The 15,932-nt window shown below is 33.8% G+C and overlaps 1 protein-coding gene across 7 annotated transcripts in view; it reads right to left on the bottom strand.

The window, feature by feature from the left end:
- Positions 1 to 15,932, bottom strand: part of Trdmt1 (tRNA aspartic acid methyltransferase 1) — a 57,829-nt gene that overhangs the window by 19,041 nt on the left and 22,856 nt on the right. For all 7 annotated transcript variants that reach the window (XM_048809046.1, XM_048809047.1, XM_048809048.1 and 4 more), the window contains 2 exons: positions 4,014 to 4,123; positions 77 to 153 (listed from right to left, as the gene is read on the bottom strand). In XM_048809046.1, coding sequence (XP_048665003.1) covers positions 77 to 114 — 38 coding nt within the window. In that variant the 5' untranslated portion in view covers positions 115 to 153; positions 4,014 to 4,123. The remainder of the gene's footprint in view (positions 1 to 76; positions 154 to 4,013; positions 4,124 to 15,932) is intronic.

Raw genomic sequence — 15,932 nt, 5'->3', positions numbered from 1 at the left:
ATTTCAAAGCTATGAAATACAGCTGACGGTCTTCCGGAACAGAGAAATTATACAGACTACTATGCATTATACATACCTTGTGAATGGCTGACATGGTGGGCTCATTAAAATCATATTGAAAGATAATTTGTCAAACTCTTCCAGTGTAATGCCCTAAGGAATGCACATTTAGCCAAAAAAAAAAAAAAAAAACCAAACAAACAAAAAAAAAATCAGAAAAACACAGAATGAGGAAGAATGAAAAATGCTAACCAATTCTGACTAAATATATCAAAAATCATAACCGTTTATATAACATAATACTTTTCAAATCAACTCCAGTAAAACTAACTTCCCAAAGCAATCTTATGAGGAAGTAAGGTAGTAAACTAAAGCTGTGAGAAATTAGGTGACCTCTCACAAGGTCCTGAGACATCCAAGACAGAGGTGGAAAAAAAATTTACTTCATCTTAAGTACCTGTTTCCTCTGTGATGTCTCATGTATAACACTGATTTGTTTTCTGAGTTAAACATGGAGAACTTTATTTTACAATTAATGATGATCACTAGCATAGAATCTAAGAAGTTTTTAGGTACCTATCTATCAGTAATAGTTTTTAATTAGCTAATGTGAAAGATACACTGATCAGTGTCCATCCCTAACATGGAAGCCTCTGTTAATATACCACCATATATAAAATGGGCTCATTTTCAGAATCTACAATTATTTCATTGTTTTGCAGCTGTGTGCAGTCAAAACATTTCAAAAGATTATAGATAAGAGTAATTAGAATGATCCTAAATTTGCTCATTTTTTATATATCAGAAGATAAAGAAGCACAAGTCAAGTGTTCGCCAACTCTCATTAAATACTCTTCATATACATCTTTATAAATTTAAAGAGATCAGCCCAGAACCATAACCTTCCTAATTATAACTCACTTCTGAGAAGTTCAAGTACATGGATGAAGCAGGATAATCTTTACACTGAGTTCTTTGAAGAGTTAACTTGGGAATTGTCAGCTGTCTCCATTGTATTCAAGGTCAATAACACATATAGAAGGCAATAAGTGACATGTATCTTGAGGCAGTACTCATTTTTTCCCCTAATTTTATTAGGAGAAATTTAAAACATTTAGAAAAAGAAAATGAATTCTGTCAAATGTTTTCTGATAGTTTTGTTCTTTCCAATTATTACTATGCTGAATAATATTAATAGAATTCCTAATTTTAACCTACCACATTCCCAAAACATAATCCCCTTTGGTCATGTTATATTATTCCTTTAATGAGCTTCTGATCTCTTTGTTCATATTTTATTTAGGACTAAGTTAATATTCATAAGACAATGGTTTTCTTATTTTGCAGCATATCATACTGATTCAATAAAAATTTATTGAGGAGTATTTGTTATCATGTCCTGCCCTACCAACTCTGATGCTATTTTACCCACATATACTCACAACAATTAAACCTTTCTTGAGGATTGTACCAAATATAATTATAAAGTAACTTTCTAAGACTCTAAAATGTTTTTGGCCTTGAAATCCATCTTATCTAATACTAATTTTGAAACACCTTTTATCTTTTATTATCATTTTTCTGTTATGTCTTTGTTCATTTTTTAGATACAATATTTGTTCATATCACAAAGATATAGGGTCGATCAACAGAGTAGGAGGAGGAGAGCAAGGGGGAGGGTGAGAGTTGGAAAGAAGGGAAAGGGGAAGAAATATGGAATGAATTTAACAATATAATGTTACATACACATATAAACATACCAAAAAGAATTTCACTTTATTATGTGTAGAAAATACTAATCAAAAATAAATAAATAAATGAATGAAAGGAAGATCAATATAGGAGAGGAGAAAGAATAAAGGGAGGGAGGAGGGGCGGGAAAGTGAGAAGAAAGGGAATTGAAATCAAATTCCTTGCATGTTTTATTTTGTCAAACTTAACCAAAATATTAAGTATAATTATAAAGGTCTAATAAAAAGCAATGTTCATAAATTAGTTCATCAATATTTCTAGTACCTATTATATGCCAGGCATTGTGCTAGGTCTAGGAATACAACAATGAACACAGCAGAAGAGGCTTCTGCTTAAATAAACTTTGGACACGATTGACTAGTAATTTCCCACTTGCTGTCTAGACAACTTATTGATTTTAGCTTTATCACCAGTTATATTTTAGACTGAGACATTCTATCCTTGGGTAAAAACCTATGTGTGCTCTTTCAGGCCTAACCATAGGCAATTAATTACAAAGGCTTTCCTAGGCAGCCTCCCAGGGAAGACCTGTTTTCCTCACCCCAGAGCTGGCACAGTCAATACTGCATGGCAGTTTCTCAAAGGAGTCACAGTTCTGATCTCTGATAGTTCAGAGCCCTCCTGAACTATCATGCTCTTCACACCTTGCATTCCTAATTCCAGAACTTCCATTTCTAATTCTCTTTGATTGAGACCTTGGGTAGAAATGCCCTACCAAAGAACTCCTTCCAGGGAAAGGGAAAGGAAAAGGAAACCTTGAAGACAGTTCTCCCCAAATTCAGGGCTCAGCACTTTTCTACTCCTCACACTCCTCACTCACTCTCCCCTTAATGCAGGGGCTTCTCATCATTGAGATGGCCTGACATTTACACTGACCCACAGGGACACAGGGAATACAGGGAATAGGCATTTTCTCTAGTTTTGGAGTCTCACTCACACCATAATGTTAAGGAGGCAAAGGCTCAGCTTTCTCTTTCTCAGCTCTGCTGAGTTCCTGACAAAAACATTAAATAATGTCTTAAAATATTGATAGCTTCATTTATCTGCTATAAACATATTTGTTGAGTCTTAGTGCCCCTTCTCACTCCAATTACAGACATTATCATCACGACACTGCAAAGCTTTACAACATTCTTATCCTTTTTCTAATCATCATTTCTTTCTAATGTGGTGGCTTCATGCTTGGATTATCTATTTTGATTCAGCTCTTGCTTAGCTAGAGTAAGTAATAAATCTGTGAATTCTTGGATGTTTTATTTTATAAATTTTTCATCTGCTTCTATAAAATATTTTTGTTCCATTTAATTTACTATCTTCATCAGAAGCACTGATTATATTTATCATGGATCATTTTTGTCTTCAGTAGGTATCATTTACTTTTCAACATTCTGATCTGTCTTCATTTTATTTTGCTTTATTTTTCTCAAGCTCCATTCTTTAAGAGTCTATTTAGAGTATGGTCTACTTTGCTTTTTGCTACTCTGGCAAGACTTTCATTTCTATAATGGTTTTATTTTGCTCCTCTTTCTTTCCAGACCTTTTATACTTTTCAAACCTTATCATTGCTCTTTGCATATATTTATCTGATATCTTAAGATAGGTTTTATTTAGTGATTGAAGATCATGGAGACTTGTTTGAAATTTTCTTCTGCTTCTTACCATCATTTTTCTATTGCATATTCTGCTTGTTTGTTTACATATCTTATTTCCTTTAAAAATAAGTATAGCCTCAAATTGGTTCCTTTCCAATTATTATTCATTTTTTTTTTTTATTAGAGGCCACTTGAATGCAGGAATTTGCTAAAAGATGGGGAGAAGCAGTGGCAGCTTCCATTCAGGTACTTGCTGCCATAGTGTTGTTGGTAAAAAGCCGCTGGACCATTTAACCTTAGAGCAGGCCTCTGTCCCTTATCCACACTCTCACCTTCAGGGTGAGCAGGATGCATACACAGGTTTCAATGGAGCTTTCAGCCTAGTGACTTGGGGTTTTCATGTCTCCTCTCCTGACCAAACATTATGGGGTATATTTTTCTCACTTGCCATTTTTTTCCTTGTTGATTACACATAAGATACACAGTGGTTTGCATGAAATTTTGTGGTCTATCATCTGACAGAATATAATATAGTAATTTCTTTCTCGTAATTTCTTTTAAATTTAGATGACTTACCTTCCAATTAAGCTACCAGAAACCAATATTTGACAGTATTTTTAAGCATGTTTTCCTTGCTATAAACATAATGAAATAAGAATAATAACTCACTTCAATTGTCTTTGCCAGTAACTGTGTGTGAGGAAAATTATACTTGTATACTTCATTAGCAACTGTATTTACATCAACGGCAGCCACCACTTGTGCAGGTATACAGCTTTCTGTAACGATAAATGGAATATCTTAAAAGAAAAGATCTTAATCTCATTTGCTCATCAGAGAAAAGTCAAAACAGCCGAATTTAGTATAGTATATTTCCTTACTTACTCAATTAGTTAGCCAGATTTCAGACCTCAATGGAAAACTAGGAAAGGAGGAACCAGGCATGAAGTAGAATATTTGAGTATGTACTCTGATTCATCTCTGTAACAGCATTCCAATGCTAAAAATAAGATTCAAATTTTAGTCATTACCTCATATTTACTTTCTCTGTCATTAAGATATATGATTATGAGTCAAATAGGAAGTCTTCCTATGTTAAAACAGATCAAAAAAGAAAAGTATAGAATGTTCTAAAAGTCACAATATTTGGAACTTTATATAAATAAATTACCATGTGTTCTTCACCTTCTCACATTAAAACAAAGCTGCTTCATAATACTACTGAAAATGCTTTTAGGTGTTTCTAATAGCTTGGGATATAATTTACATACTACAAAATTTACCTGCTTGAAGTTCTGAGAAGTTTTTACAAGTGAACAATTAATTGGTGTCCAAATGTAAAAGATTCACAGACAAAAACTCATGAAAGACCAGGACAGAATATAAGAACAAGGGACGCAATTAAAAGGCATGTTTTCACTGTCCATCTGTCTTCTGCTGAAGAAAAGCATTTTCAAAATGATTTCGGATACAGAGAATTTTAACATATTCTTTAATGACAGTCAAAATTTGAACTGTGTAATTGTAGCTGCTGCTATATTTTGAAATTATGATCCTTAGCCCTAAAATATGTATAAACCCAATTATGTGCAGATCCTGTCCCAAAACAGGACAAAATGTGAAGAGTTTTAAAAATAAAAGTATTTGAGACAACAAAATCATCACAGAGAACATAACATTATTATAATAACAGATCCAAATAGTTATTTCTTTAATAACCATTTTCTGATAAATGGTTAGCTTAGTTTAGCCCAAACATTAAAAAGTGGAAAAAAATTAAGGTCTAAGGAGCTACCTCACACTGAGGCCTAAAAGAGATGAGGCCATAGAGAAAAACAGGTGGGGTGGGGCATAAATGTCTCCAAATAAGTATTTACCAAGCACTTTCTAGGCTTAAGTCACTTAGGTAGGTATAAAATTCAGCTAGGTATCCTGCTGAAAAGTCTCTGTGCCTTATTTATAGGTCTCTATGCCTTATTTATAGGTCTTTAAAGGTCTCTGTGCCTTATTTATAGGTCACTGGAAACTTTGAGGTCTAGTTTATACCATAGACAGCTGCCTCCAATTGAATTTAAATTCAATAACTAGTTTTCTACCTTAGTTCAAGTTAGTGTTATACATTCTATCTTTTTTAAAGGCATCAGAGAGATCTTAAAACATAAATAAGACTTCTGAACAAAAACATATTAGTATCCAAGAATTAATTTGTAAAATCACAAAATTGTTGTAATTCAGGTCAAGAAATAAGTTACTAATCACTATAAGAGAGCACAGAATTAAGTGAACTTATTGTAGTTTTTTATTGTTTTGCTAACTAAGATTCATTATGATGTAGTCTGCTTGCATTTCCACAATATATGCAGCAAACAGTGATTGCCTAGAGTTGGTTAACATGACTTTCATCTTTTCAGAGACTGAAAATCCAGAGTGTTGTGCTGAATCTATACCATACTCAATAATCAATTTTATGTTCTTGTATTATGTGCCTGGAGGTCATAAAACCTGACAAAAAGCAACTGCCAAATGAATGTTTCATATGGAGTTCCAAAAACTGATGAGCTAAAAATTCTTTCTCAGGAAAGAATGGATTTTTAAAGCCAATAAGCAAGTATACTTTTTCAGTGAATTGATGCACAGATTTTAGACTGTTATAAAATTAGAATCTACTGCATAAGCTAAAAAGTCATTTCCATTAGAAAAAAATGAATATAAGGTTAAGTATTCCTTATTCTACATGTGTGGAACCAAAAATGTTCTGGATTTCAGAATATTTGCATGTGCTTAATAAAACAGCTTGGGGATAATAAGCAAGTCTAAACACAAATGTTTCACTTATGTTTCATATACACCTCATACACAAATTTCATACAGAACGTTTAGTGCATCTGCATTTTGACTGTACAATCACATAGGGTCAGGTGTGGGATTTTCCACTTGTGGTGATATGTTGGTAGTTAAAAAGTTTTGGATTTTGGAGCACTGTGGATTTTGGATTAGAGATGCTCATCCTATAGTACTCAGACATCACTGACATTAATTCAACTTGCCCTTCAGAACAGAACTGTTTTGGAGTATGGGTGTGTTTCTAAGAAAAAAATTAAACTTATAAAAACAGTGGGAAACAGAAAGAAAGTTTATCATTTTGTAAAAATCTAAACTGTGCTCGAAAAATAAGTTATTCTCATATTTTCTAGCATGCAGTTTAAATCTACAGTCTCTGAAAATCTGTGATTTTGAAATGTATTTTAAAATATCAAAGTTGATATAATCCTATACACTATTGTCTACGTGAGTTCTCTCACTTAAATGACTCAAGAGTAGTTATTCTCAAAGGAGAAAGAGAACTAGGAAAAGAGACCCACTAGGATTTTTTGGTAATACAGTAGAAGGAGGGATATACAGTACTGTGATCTATTACTTTGCCCGGATTTTACTCATGACATTTCAGTTATTATTCTGGATTTCATATTTATCAACAGAAGGCATAGGTTAAAAAGAAAAGGTAGGCCATCCTAATTACAGAAACACAAGACACATTATTTTAAAAAGATTGTCAGATTGGATCTATAAGGAAAGGATAAAGATACCATACTTCAATTTAGGAGGACTGAATTTTAAAAGGCAAATTTACATGTAAAGAACAATAATTTTCCTTCTTACTGATTACCATTTCTGGGAAAGCTGCAGGGAAGAACTTCTGGTTGGCAGAGTAAAAAGACACAAATTCATACTCTACCTGGCTTTCCTAATCAACTAGATGAAAAATTTTAATTGTTCATGTGGGAGAAATTTTAAAATATAAATGCAGAATTAATCATTCCACTTTGAAATAAGTAGTCTTTAAAAATTATTTTCCTTTTTTATCATTTATTTTCTGATCTATATCTTGTATAGGTTGAGTAAATATTTAGATTACCCCATTATGATCACATCTAACATAATTAATCAGGTATGTTGACACTGACATCTAGTTGTGAAATGAGAGATCAGTTGAATATATCAAATGTCTATTTATTGTCATCCAAAGTGACAGCTTACTTTGGAATAAAAGCACTAAGTACAAATAGACCTATAAGAATTCTGACTTTAAAATCATTGTCATATTTTTATCACTGTTAGCAAAGTATATTTCTCAGTTCTTAAAAAGGGGTTTGCATTTCAAAATCACTAATAATTATATTTATGAATAAAATAAAAATACTTTAATACATTTTTCAAAGATCTATTTAATTTCCTTAGAAAACCTCCTTAGAAGTTTAGCTAATAGTCAACCAAAAAACAATTATTTGAGGTCAAGACATGTTTTAATTACTAACATCAGACTAAATAAAAGAAACCATCAGCCAGAATGCAGATAGGAAATGTTTGAGATCTGTTAACTGATGATGTCCTTGGTACTGCATCTTACGAAAATGGAAACATTATATTTCAACAAAAGATAGCACAGAGCTGGAGAAATGGTACAGGAAAGAAGATACTAAATAATGTGAAAAAAAAGAAGCACACTGAGGGATTTTACATGGAATGAAAAATAAAGATATTATATCAGATAATATGGTGAAATTCAGGCAAAAGGAGGCAATGAATTTTGAAGAGGATCCTGAGAAAGGAAATTAAGACACGTTTCCAATAAGTGTCTAAGAAAGTCCCCTTTCTTTTCACTCATCCTCCCAACCCCCTACCCCCAACCTGAAGCTTCCTTGGAAAAATACAAAGAGTAAAGACAATTCAATAAGACACTTTTGTCAGAGACCACAGAACACTGCATGACACTGCTATACCTTCTATCCTGAGTATGTAGAAGTCTCAATTTCAAGGGGCATACAGGTTTCTAAAAAGATGTGTTTCTAAATATAGGTATTCAAATTAGAATTAACTCAAAACTCTAGTAGAACAGCTCTATCCAGTAGAACTTTCTATGATGATGGAAATGTTCTGCATCTGCCCTGACCAGCATGGTAGCTGCTACCCACATGTGGACAGAGATGAAGCATTTTCATGTGACCGATGTAACTGAGGAACTGATTCTCTAATTTAATTTCATCTTAATTAACTTAATTGCTACATATGGCTAGTAGGTTCACCACAATTAAAGTCCTGTACAAATCAGCACTCTATAGTGCAAAAGCAGGGAGTCAGAAAAATTCAAGTTCAAATTCTGGATCTGACATTCACCAGTCATGCAGTCTTGGAAAATTTACTTATCCTCTCTAAGTTGCAGTTTCTTCATCAATGAAATGCACATAAAAACAGTTTCCATAAGCCATAAAAAAAGTAAATGAAATAAAGTCTATAAAATACTAGCAATAGGAGATGCTTAGTAATTATTAAAATTTCTGTTCACTGCCTACCTTTTATCCTAAATATTATAAATTAAATAGAAAAATACTAATAATGATTGTTATTTTGTGATTGCTAAAGCAAAGAAATTTGGCCTGTGAGAAAATTTTGAGCTATTACAATTCATCTGAGGAATTAATTTAAGAAGAAGTTTTAAAGATTCAGAGTAACATAAGAAGGAGATATCTTCACAAATGACAACAACTATATGGCTTATCCTCTACTATAAAAAAATTAAGTGAAAACTAAAATGAAATCCCAAGAGATGAGCATTGATGAAGGGAAAAACTTTCCAGACCTTGCTATCAAACCTTGGGATGAAAGAGAGAAATAGAGGGATACGGGATAGAATTGCTTCCTTCCAGGATATTTATTACTTGTTTTGTCTAATATGAAAGAAGATAATCCAAACAAATTCAAAAGATACTTCCCGTCTTTAACACTCTAAGAGCATTTGGAGAAAAGGATAGGTCTTTCACTATTTGCCATTTTTTGACACAGATTTTGGTCTCCTCTCTCTAATTCACTGGTTAGAAGCTGGAAAACTAATGCAAGAGAAATGCTACTTTATGGTTGTTTGTCTAACAATTTGTTTTTTTATTTTTTAATATTTTGTTTTTTGTTGTGGTTGGACACAATACCTATTTTTTATTAATTAATTTTTATGTGGTGCTGAGAATTGAAACCAAGGCCTCACACGTGCTAGGCGAGCACTCTACCGCTGAGCCACAACCCCAGCCCCTAACAATTCGCTTTTTCTAAAAAACACATTTTAAAAACTATGAGGAGATAAAAATAGTAAATCTATAATAATTACATTATGAGAATATAAAGTTTGTTTCCATATTACCTGACAAAGCAGATAAAAACTAATTTATAGTTATTAAAATATAGTAACTGCATAAAGGCTTAAATTTTTCCTTCTAATTATAATCGTCTATTAGAAGACAAACTGATACCACTCCACAAAGTTGTACCACAGGTGAAATACTACTGTCATACTTTTTGATGGCATCAGCCTTCCATGGCCTTGTCTCTCTTGTCCTTTCAAACTACCTAAGCAATATTCATCTATATGCCAAACTCAATACTAAGTACACTGAATATTTTTTAAAAATACTGTGGAAAGTAGATAGCAGGCATCATCTTCTTCCTATTACAGAATTTTAAAACTTCCCAATTTTTCCATAGTGCTCAGTCTCTCTAAATTCTACTTTTGTATTAATGACTCAAAAATATGATTTCTACCACATTATCTCTGCAAAAACTGTTTGCATATACCAACATTAGTACCCCTTCTCTTCAATAACCAACAACAAATTTATTCACTGTGGCAATGTACCAGATAAAAGGACACCATGCCACTCTCTCTGTAACTAGATGTGGCCATGTGACTAAGTTCAGACTAATAACACACACACACACACACACACACACACACACACACACACACACACATATATATATATCGCAGTCTCGCACGTGATTGGGCACCTCCCGAATTGGGTGTGAAGTGCTCTGGCTAAACTGTGTCAGAGCTTTCCCCACCCTCTCCAGGTGCGAGAGCCTGTCTGTGTGGGGGTGTGACTGACCACTGACCCTGAGGCCAATCACTGACCCTGACCTTGGAATGCTGCCCCCCTCGACCTTCATTGGATGGAATTTTCCCCTGAATTTCTTGTTCCCCAATAAAAGGCCACTTCCTGGCGCGCGCTCTCTCTCTCTCTCTCTCTCTCTCTCTCTCTCTCTCTCTCTCTCTCCTGCTAGCCCTGAGTAAGCCTTGCTGCCCTACTGGGTGGTTCGAGGTATGAGCCAGAGAGGTGAGAGCCGACTTGGACCTGGTCATAGAAAAAGGTAATTGAGTCTGTGTGTTTTATTTTGATCTCACTAGTTAACTTTTATGCCACGAACCTCTTTAATGAAACCAGTGTGCTGGTTGCCTGGTGGAAAAAAAAAATTATATATATATATATCACAATTTGGGAGGTCTTCTAAAAAGGAAGAGTGCTTTCTGAACTTTCTACTGTATGTTTAGAAAACAGACATATGGCTGTAGCTCTAGTCACCTTGCAACCATGCAGATGAGGCCCATTCTGTAGTGCTGGTGAAGCAGAAAATTGGAAGGAGCTAATGCCCTACGTGATATAATGGCATCACAACAACAGCCCCTGATTACCACATCTAGGCATATTTTATGTGAGAAAGAAATAAATTTCTACTTTATTTTTTAAGTCATTATTTTGGAAGTTTCCTATTCTGACATTCAAATTTAATCCCAATAGATGCTTCAGTTGTTTAGATGTGGCATATGTGTGTAATAAGAAAAGAACTTCAGATCCACTTTATTTTTAGACTGGGTCAATTTAATTCAACAAATGCCGACTACTGTGTGCAAAGCATTTTTTTTTTTTTTTTTTTTTTTAGAACCTACAGGGATTGATAGGCAGGGGTTAAATTTATAGAGTTCCAGGAGTTTTAAAAGTAAAACAATATTGTTTATCCCTAAAGTACAAGAATTCTTTCACACTTTAGAAACTTCATGAAAGGATACTGTCAAGGTTCAAAGACTTTAAATGGTTATATTTATTTTTAAACTACACATATCAATATGTATAACACTTAATATCAAATTTTAAAATTATAGTATCAATTGCTCTTTTTTCTGAACTCACATCAGTAAATATGTATTGGTTCTTTCCAGGGTTCTTGCTTCGTTGTGATCAAATCCTTCCACTGCTTAACAGTCTTTTGGTAATTCACTACTGTCTTCCTGATAAAATCCAAACTCCTTGGCATGATCTGTACATGACCAGCCTACTTTCTTGACATTGTCCATTGAACCCATGCTCTTCCAGTTCACACACTCCACAAACATACACTGCCCCAGACAATACCAAACTACATACAGTACTCTGTGGGGGCATTACTTCTCAATCCTGGTGCCTATGTATATAGTTTAAAGACCTGTTCCACACTGCTCAACCCCTGGCACTACCTCTTCTGTTCTAGTTCATTCTTATTTGTCCCTCAGAGCAAGCATGAAGTCTTCCAGGGGCCCTTCACTAATGCCACCAGTGCAAAACAGAATCTGGAATATGTTCTTCACATTCTGTAGTTCACATTTTCCCCAGGATGCATCTTCTCAATAGACACCATATACATCTGACAGAGCCCAGGCCATGTCATGCATCTAGGTACTCAACACCAAGATGCTGCCATAACTGGCACACAACAGGCCCTCAATAAATGCGTCTTAGCTGAACATATGCATAAAAATGAGCTCCTGATTACTGCTGGCTACACTGTTATCCCGCTCCTGAGAGTATCACTGGCTTGAAAAGTATTAAGAAAGCCTGTATTTATGTGTTAATGTCTATCTCAAAGTTCACTTTAAAGTAGATGGTTTAATATTTTGGTCAAATTTTCACCTAGGAAGTATCTACAATAAAGTTCCCAGGCTGAACTACAAAATTCCATTTAACTTACAACATCTTAAATATAGCACCAACAGTGTTATTTATTTATTGTCAGGCAGTCAGTAAAAATTCATCAGAGCAGCTATCATGCACTGGGCACTCTACTGAGATACAAGATAAGTGGATAATTATATGTAATACCAGCATCCAGACCCCTTTTTTTCTACCAATAGTCCTAGGTTTTCTTTTAGGGATCTTATCTCATTCACTGTCAAAAGTGATTCAGATGGCCTCAAACTCCCCACACAATAGCTCACAGGAGAGCAGAGATCAAGTTCCTAAGCCAAGTATCCAGACAGATCTCAGAATGGTCATACAATTCAAAACAAGCCAAACAGACACAATAAGAAGGAACACCCAGCTTTTTCTTGTGCAACTAGCAAGAGTGCGCAATCTTTCTTCCTAGCTCTGGAAGGATATAGGTTCAGGGGCAACTACAGCCATATTGATGCAGTAAGCGAAAGTAAAAAGTACTCAGTCCAGGGCTGGGGTTGTGGCTCAATGGTACAGCACTTGCCTCATATGTGTGAGGCACTGGGATCGATTCTCAGCACCACATATAAATAAATGAATAAAATAAGGCCAATCAACAACCCCCCCCCAATTTTTTTTTTAAAAAGTACTCAATCCAGTGGAACAAAATTGAGATAGATAAACTGATTCCTAACTACATGATTTGAGCTTCTGCTCAAGCTCTACACTAAACCAAGCCTACACTGGACTTGGTCATTAAATAAGTACATATTTACAACTATTAAATAAACCAGTTTGGCCTGAGTTTTATAACCTAAAAAACAAACAAACAAACAAAACAACCAACAGTTCTAATAGCATTCAAGTGAAAACACACTGATATATCATTTACTTCTATGTGAAAATACATTTGAATTCCAGCTTGGCAACCAGAGCAATATAAATGAAAGAACTTATGAATAAGTAATTAACCATATATCTGCAAAATAGAAGTACTTCTCTTGATCAATGCTCCCCAAGTGTCTTAAATTGAGGTAAGAGAGGCAGGAATCTTCAATCTCTGCAGCAAAAATTTCACTATGGGTCTACTCAACCACCTATTACTATACACAGATACTAAATGCAGCAACATAAACAGTATCATGAATGTCTTTTAAGGAGCACATAATATTTTCAGGTATACAGTCTTATAGTTTTTAAACCTGGCTATTACACATTTGAAAATGCACACTAATGAAACATCTGGACAAGTATGTAAAAATACAAGACTACATCTGTATGTATATGGGAATAGACATGTTAAAAAATATTTACTGACACAAAATAATGAGACCCATACAATTCACTAATATAAAGCAAGTTACAGAATATCCTGTGGGTAATGATCCAGGTTTTGTAAAGTATGTGTGTATATGATGTATGTACATTAAGTTAGTGAAAAAAACAGCAAAATGCTAACAGAGGCTATCAGTGATAAAATGTGGAGGAAGCAGTAAATTTTTTATTTTTTCCTTTCAACTCTTTCAGATTATTTGATTTTTTTAAAATAACAAAGATATACTATTTTTACAGTACAAAGAACTATTTTTATCTTGGAACAAAAGAATTCAATACTCCTCTTGGTTATGACCCTGAGAAATAACGAAAGTATCAAAATAAGTATCAAAACAGACAAGAAAGGTGTGTATACATTCTAAAAACATGACAATCGGGCAATGCACATAAAGGCATGCACACCAGTAAATAATTATAACTCGCTACATTATTTTATCTCACCAACTCTACAACAATCAAAAGAAAAGATAAGGATTAAGCTACTTTGTAGTAGTGTCTTAAAGATCAGCATGTTGTTAGCATCTGGCCAAAAATGTGATGTTGAAAGCTACCTATTTATATATTTATAGAATTCAAAGGATGGAAGCTATTTAAATAGTTAAGTAATACAAACACACGTGATCCAGCCAAGTACAGATTTGAACAACAAAGATTGTGAATGTGTTTTACATAAATCTGCTGAGTGAATGATCATTCATAAATGTTCCATCACTATAAAATGTTTACAATGTTCTCTACTGATGCTTTCTTATAATTTATAAAATGACAAATGTCTGATATATTCGGAGAAAACTCAACAAAAAATGAGAAGTGACATAAGCATTGTTAACTACTCTGTATCTAGTTAACTGCAAATTTTAAAAAATGATTTGTTGAAAAACATAGTTATTACTCATAGAGAGCCACAAAATTAACCTAAGAAAATTCTCTTTAACTTTGCCCTCTTTGCTTTATAGATATTGCCTCTTGAGAGCTTATAATTTTCACAATTATTGACTTACTTATTTACTATGGGTGTAATGCCTGCTACAAGTAGCCCTTGGGGGGAAAAAAAAAAAAAGGAGCTAAGTCTTCGAATTCTATGCTACGTTACAAGACCAGTGTACTTTAAAGTCTTCCTTCCTCATTTCCCGCTTCCAAGTCTCCTCCTAACTGTATAATTCCATGAGTCTGTTCCCACTAAGCCACATAGTATCATTAGGTATTCCTATTTTATTTAAATGAAGGTTTTCTTTGGCATATCCTTATATGGAGCTATTTATTTTGTGCATGAGTATTCATAAACTCTGAGGAAGATTTAGGATATGGATATATTTTTCTCTGTATTTCCATTCTAGCTCTATCATTTCCAGTTCTGTGACTTAGTCAAGTTGTTTAGACTCCAAGGGTTCAGCATCTTCATCTGTAAGAGATGAATAGTAAAGCATAAGGCTCTGGATTTTCTGAGGGTTAAATGAATTAATACCTATAAAATGTTTTAATTAGTGTCTAATGATAATACTTGATAAATATTTGTTATTGCTATCATCAAAAGTGCAAAAACATTTTAAAGATGCACGAAATGACCACAGGTGATACAAATTCTCACTGCAGATGTGAGCATCAATTAAGGTTAAATATTTCAGTGAATATTTGGCAGTATGTCTCTAAGGCCTTTAAAATTATTTGAATTATCAGCACACATCTTCCAGTATGGTAAGCAAAGTAATGGTCCCCCCAAAATGTCCACATACTAATCACTGAAGCCTATAAAACATGTTACCTTATATGGCAATAGGGACTTTGCAGATGTGTTTAAGATAAGCATCTTGAGATGAGGAGACTATCCAGGATTGATTATGCAGATGGGTCCAATGCAATCAAGACAGAGGTAGGTCAGAATCAGAGAAGGGGAAGCAATGAGGGATGCAGAAGTCTGAGAGAAGGAATTGAAGATGCTACACTTCTGGCTTTGACGATAGGAAAAGGGGTCACAAGTCAAGCGATGAAGGTAGCCTCTAGAAGCTAGAAAAGCTAAGGAAATAAAGTCTGTCCTCAAACCTCCAGAAGGAGCATAGTTCTGCCCAACACCCTGATTTTAAGACTTCTGATCTCCAGAATTGTAAGGTAATAAATTTGTATTGCTTTAAAGCTACTAAGTTTGAGGTAGTTACAGCAGCAATAGGAAATTATTACTTAGTACAATAATTAGAGATGGGAAGAGAAGATTAAATATATAGAATAAATTATGCTTTTTATTTACAATAGTAAAAAATTATAAGTTTACAAACATTTAATGAAAAGGAAAAATAAAGTTAAATAAAGTTAAAAAAAGAAAAGCTTTAATTTATTTTTAAAGTTCATGAAACCATTAGAATAAAAATTTTAAAAATACAATCAAAACCCTCACCATTTTTTATCACTGCATTGGTGTCATGGGTGATTTTTAAAAAACATGTATTCCCTTTTTGTGTAACATAATTAC

This window comes from Marmota marmota, unplaced genomic scaffold (assembly GCF_001458135.2).
Source record: "Marmota marmota marmota unplaced genomic scaffold, marMar, whole genome shotgun sequence".
NCBI classification, from domain to species: Eukaryota; Metazoa; Chordata; class Mammalia; order Rodentia; family Sciuridae; genus Marmota; species Marmota marmota.
This window is presented reverse-complemented; position numbering and strand designations above follow the sequence as displayed.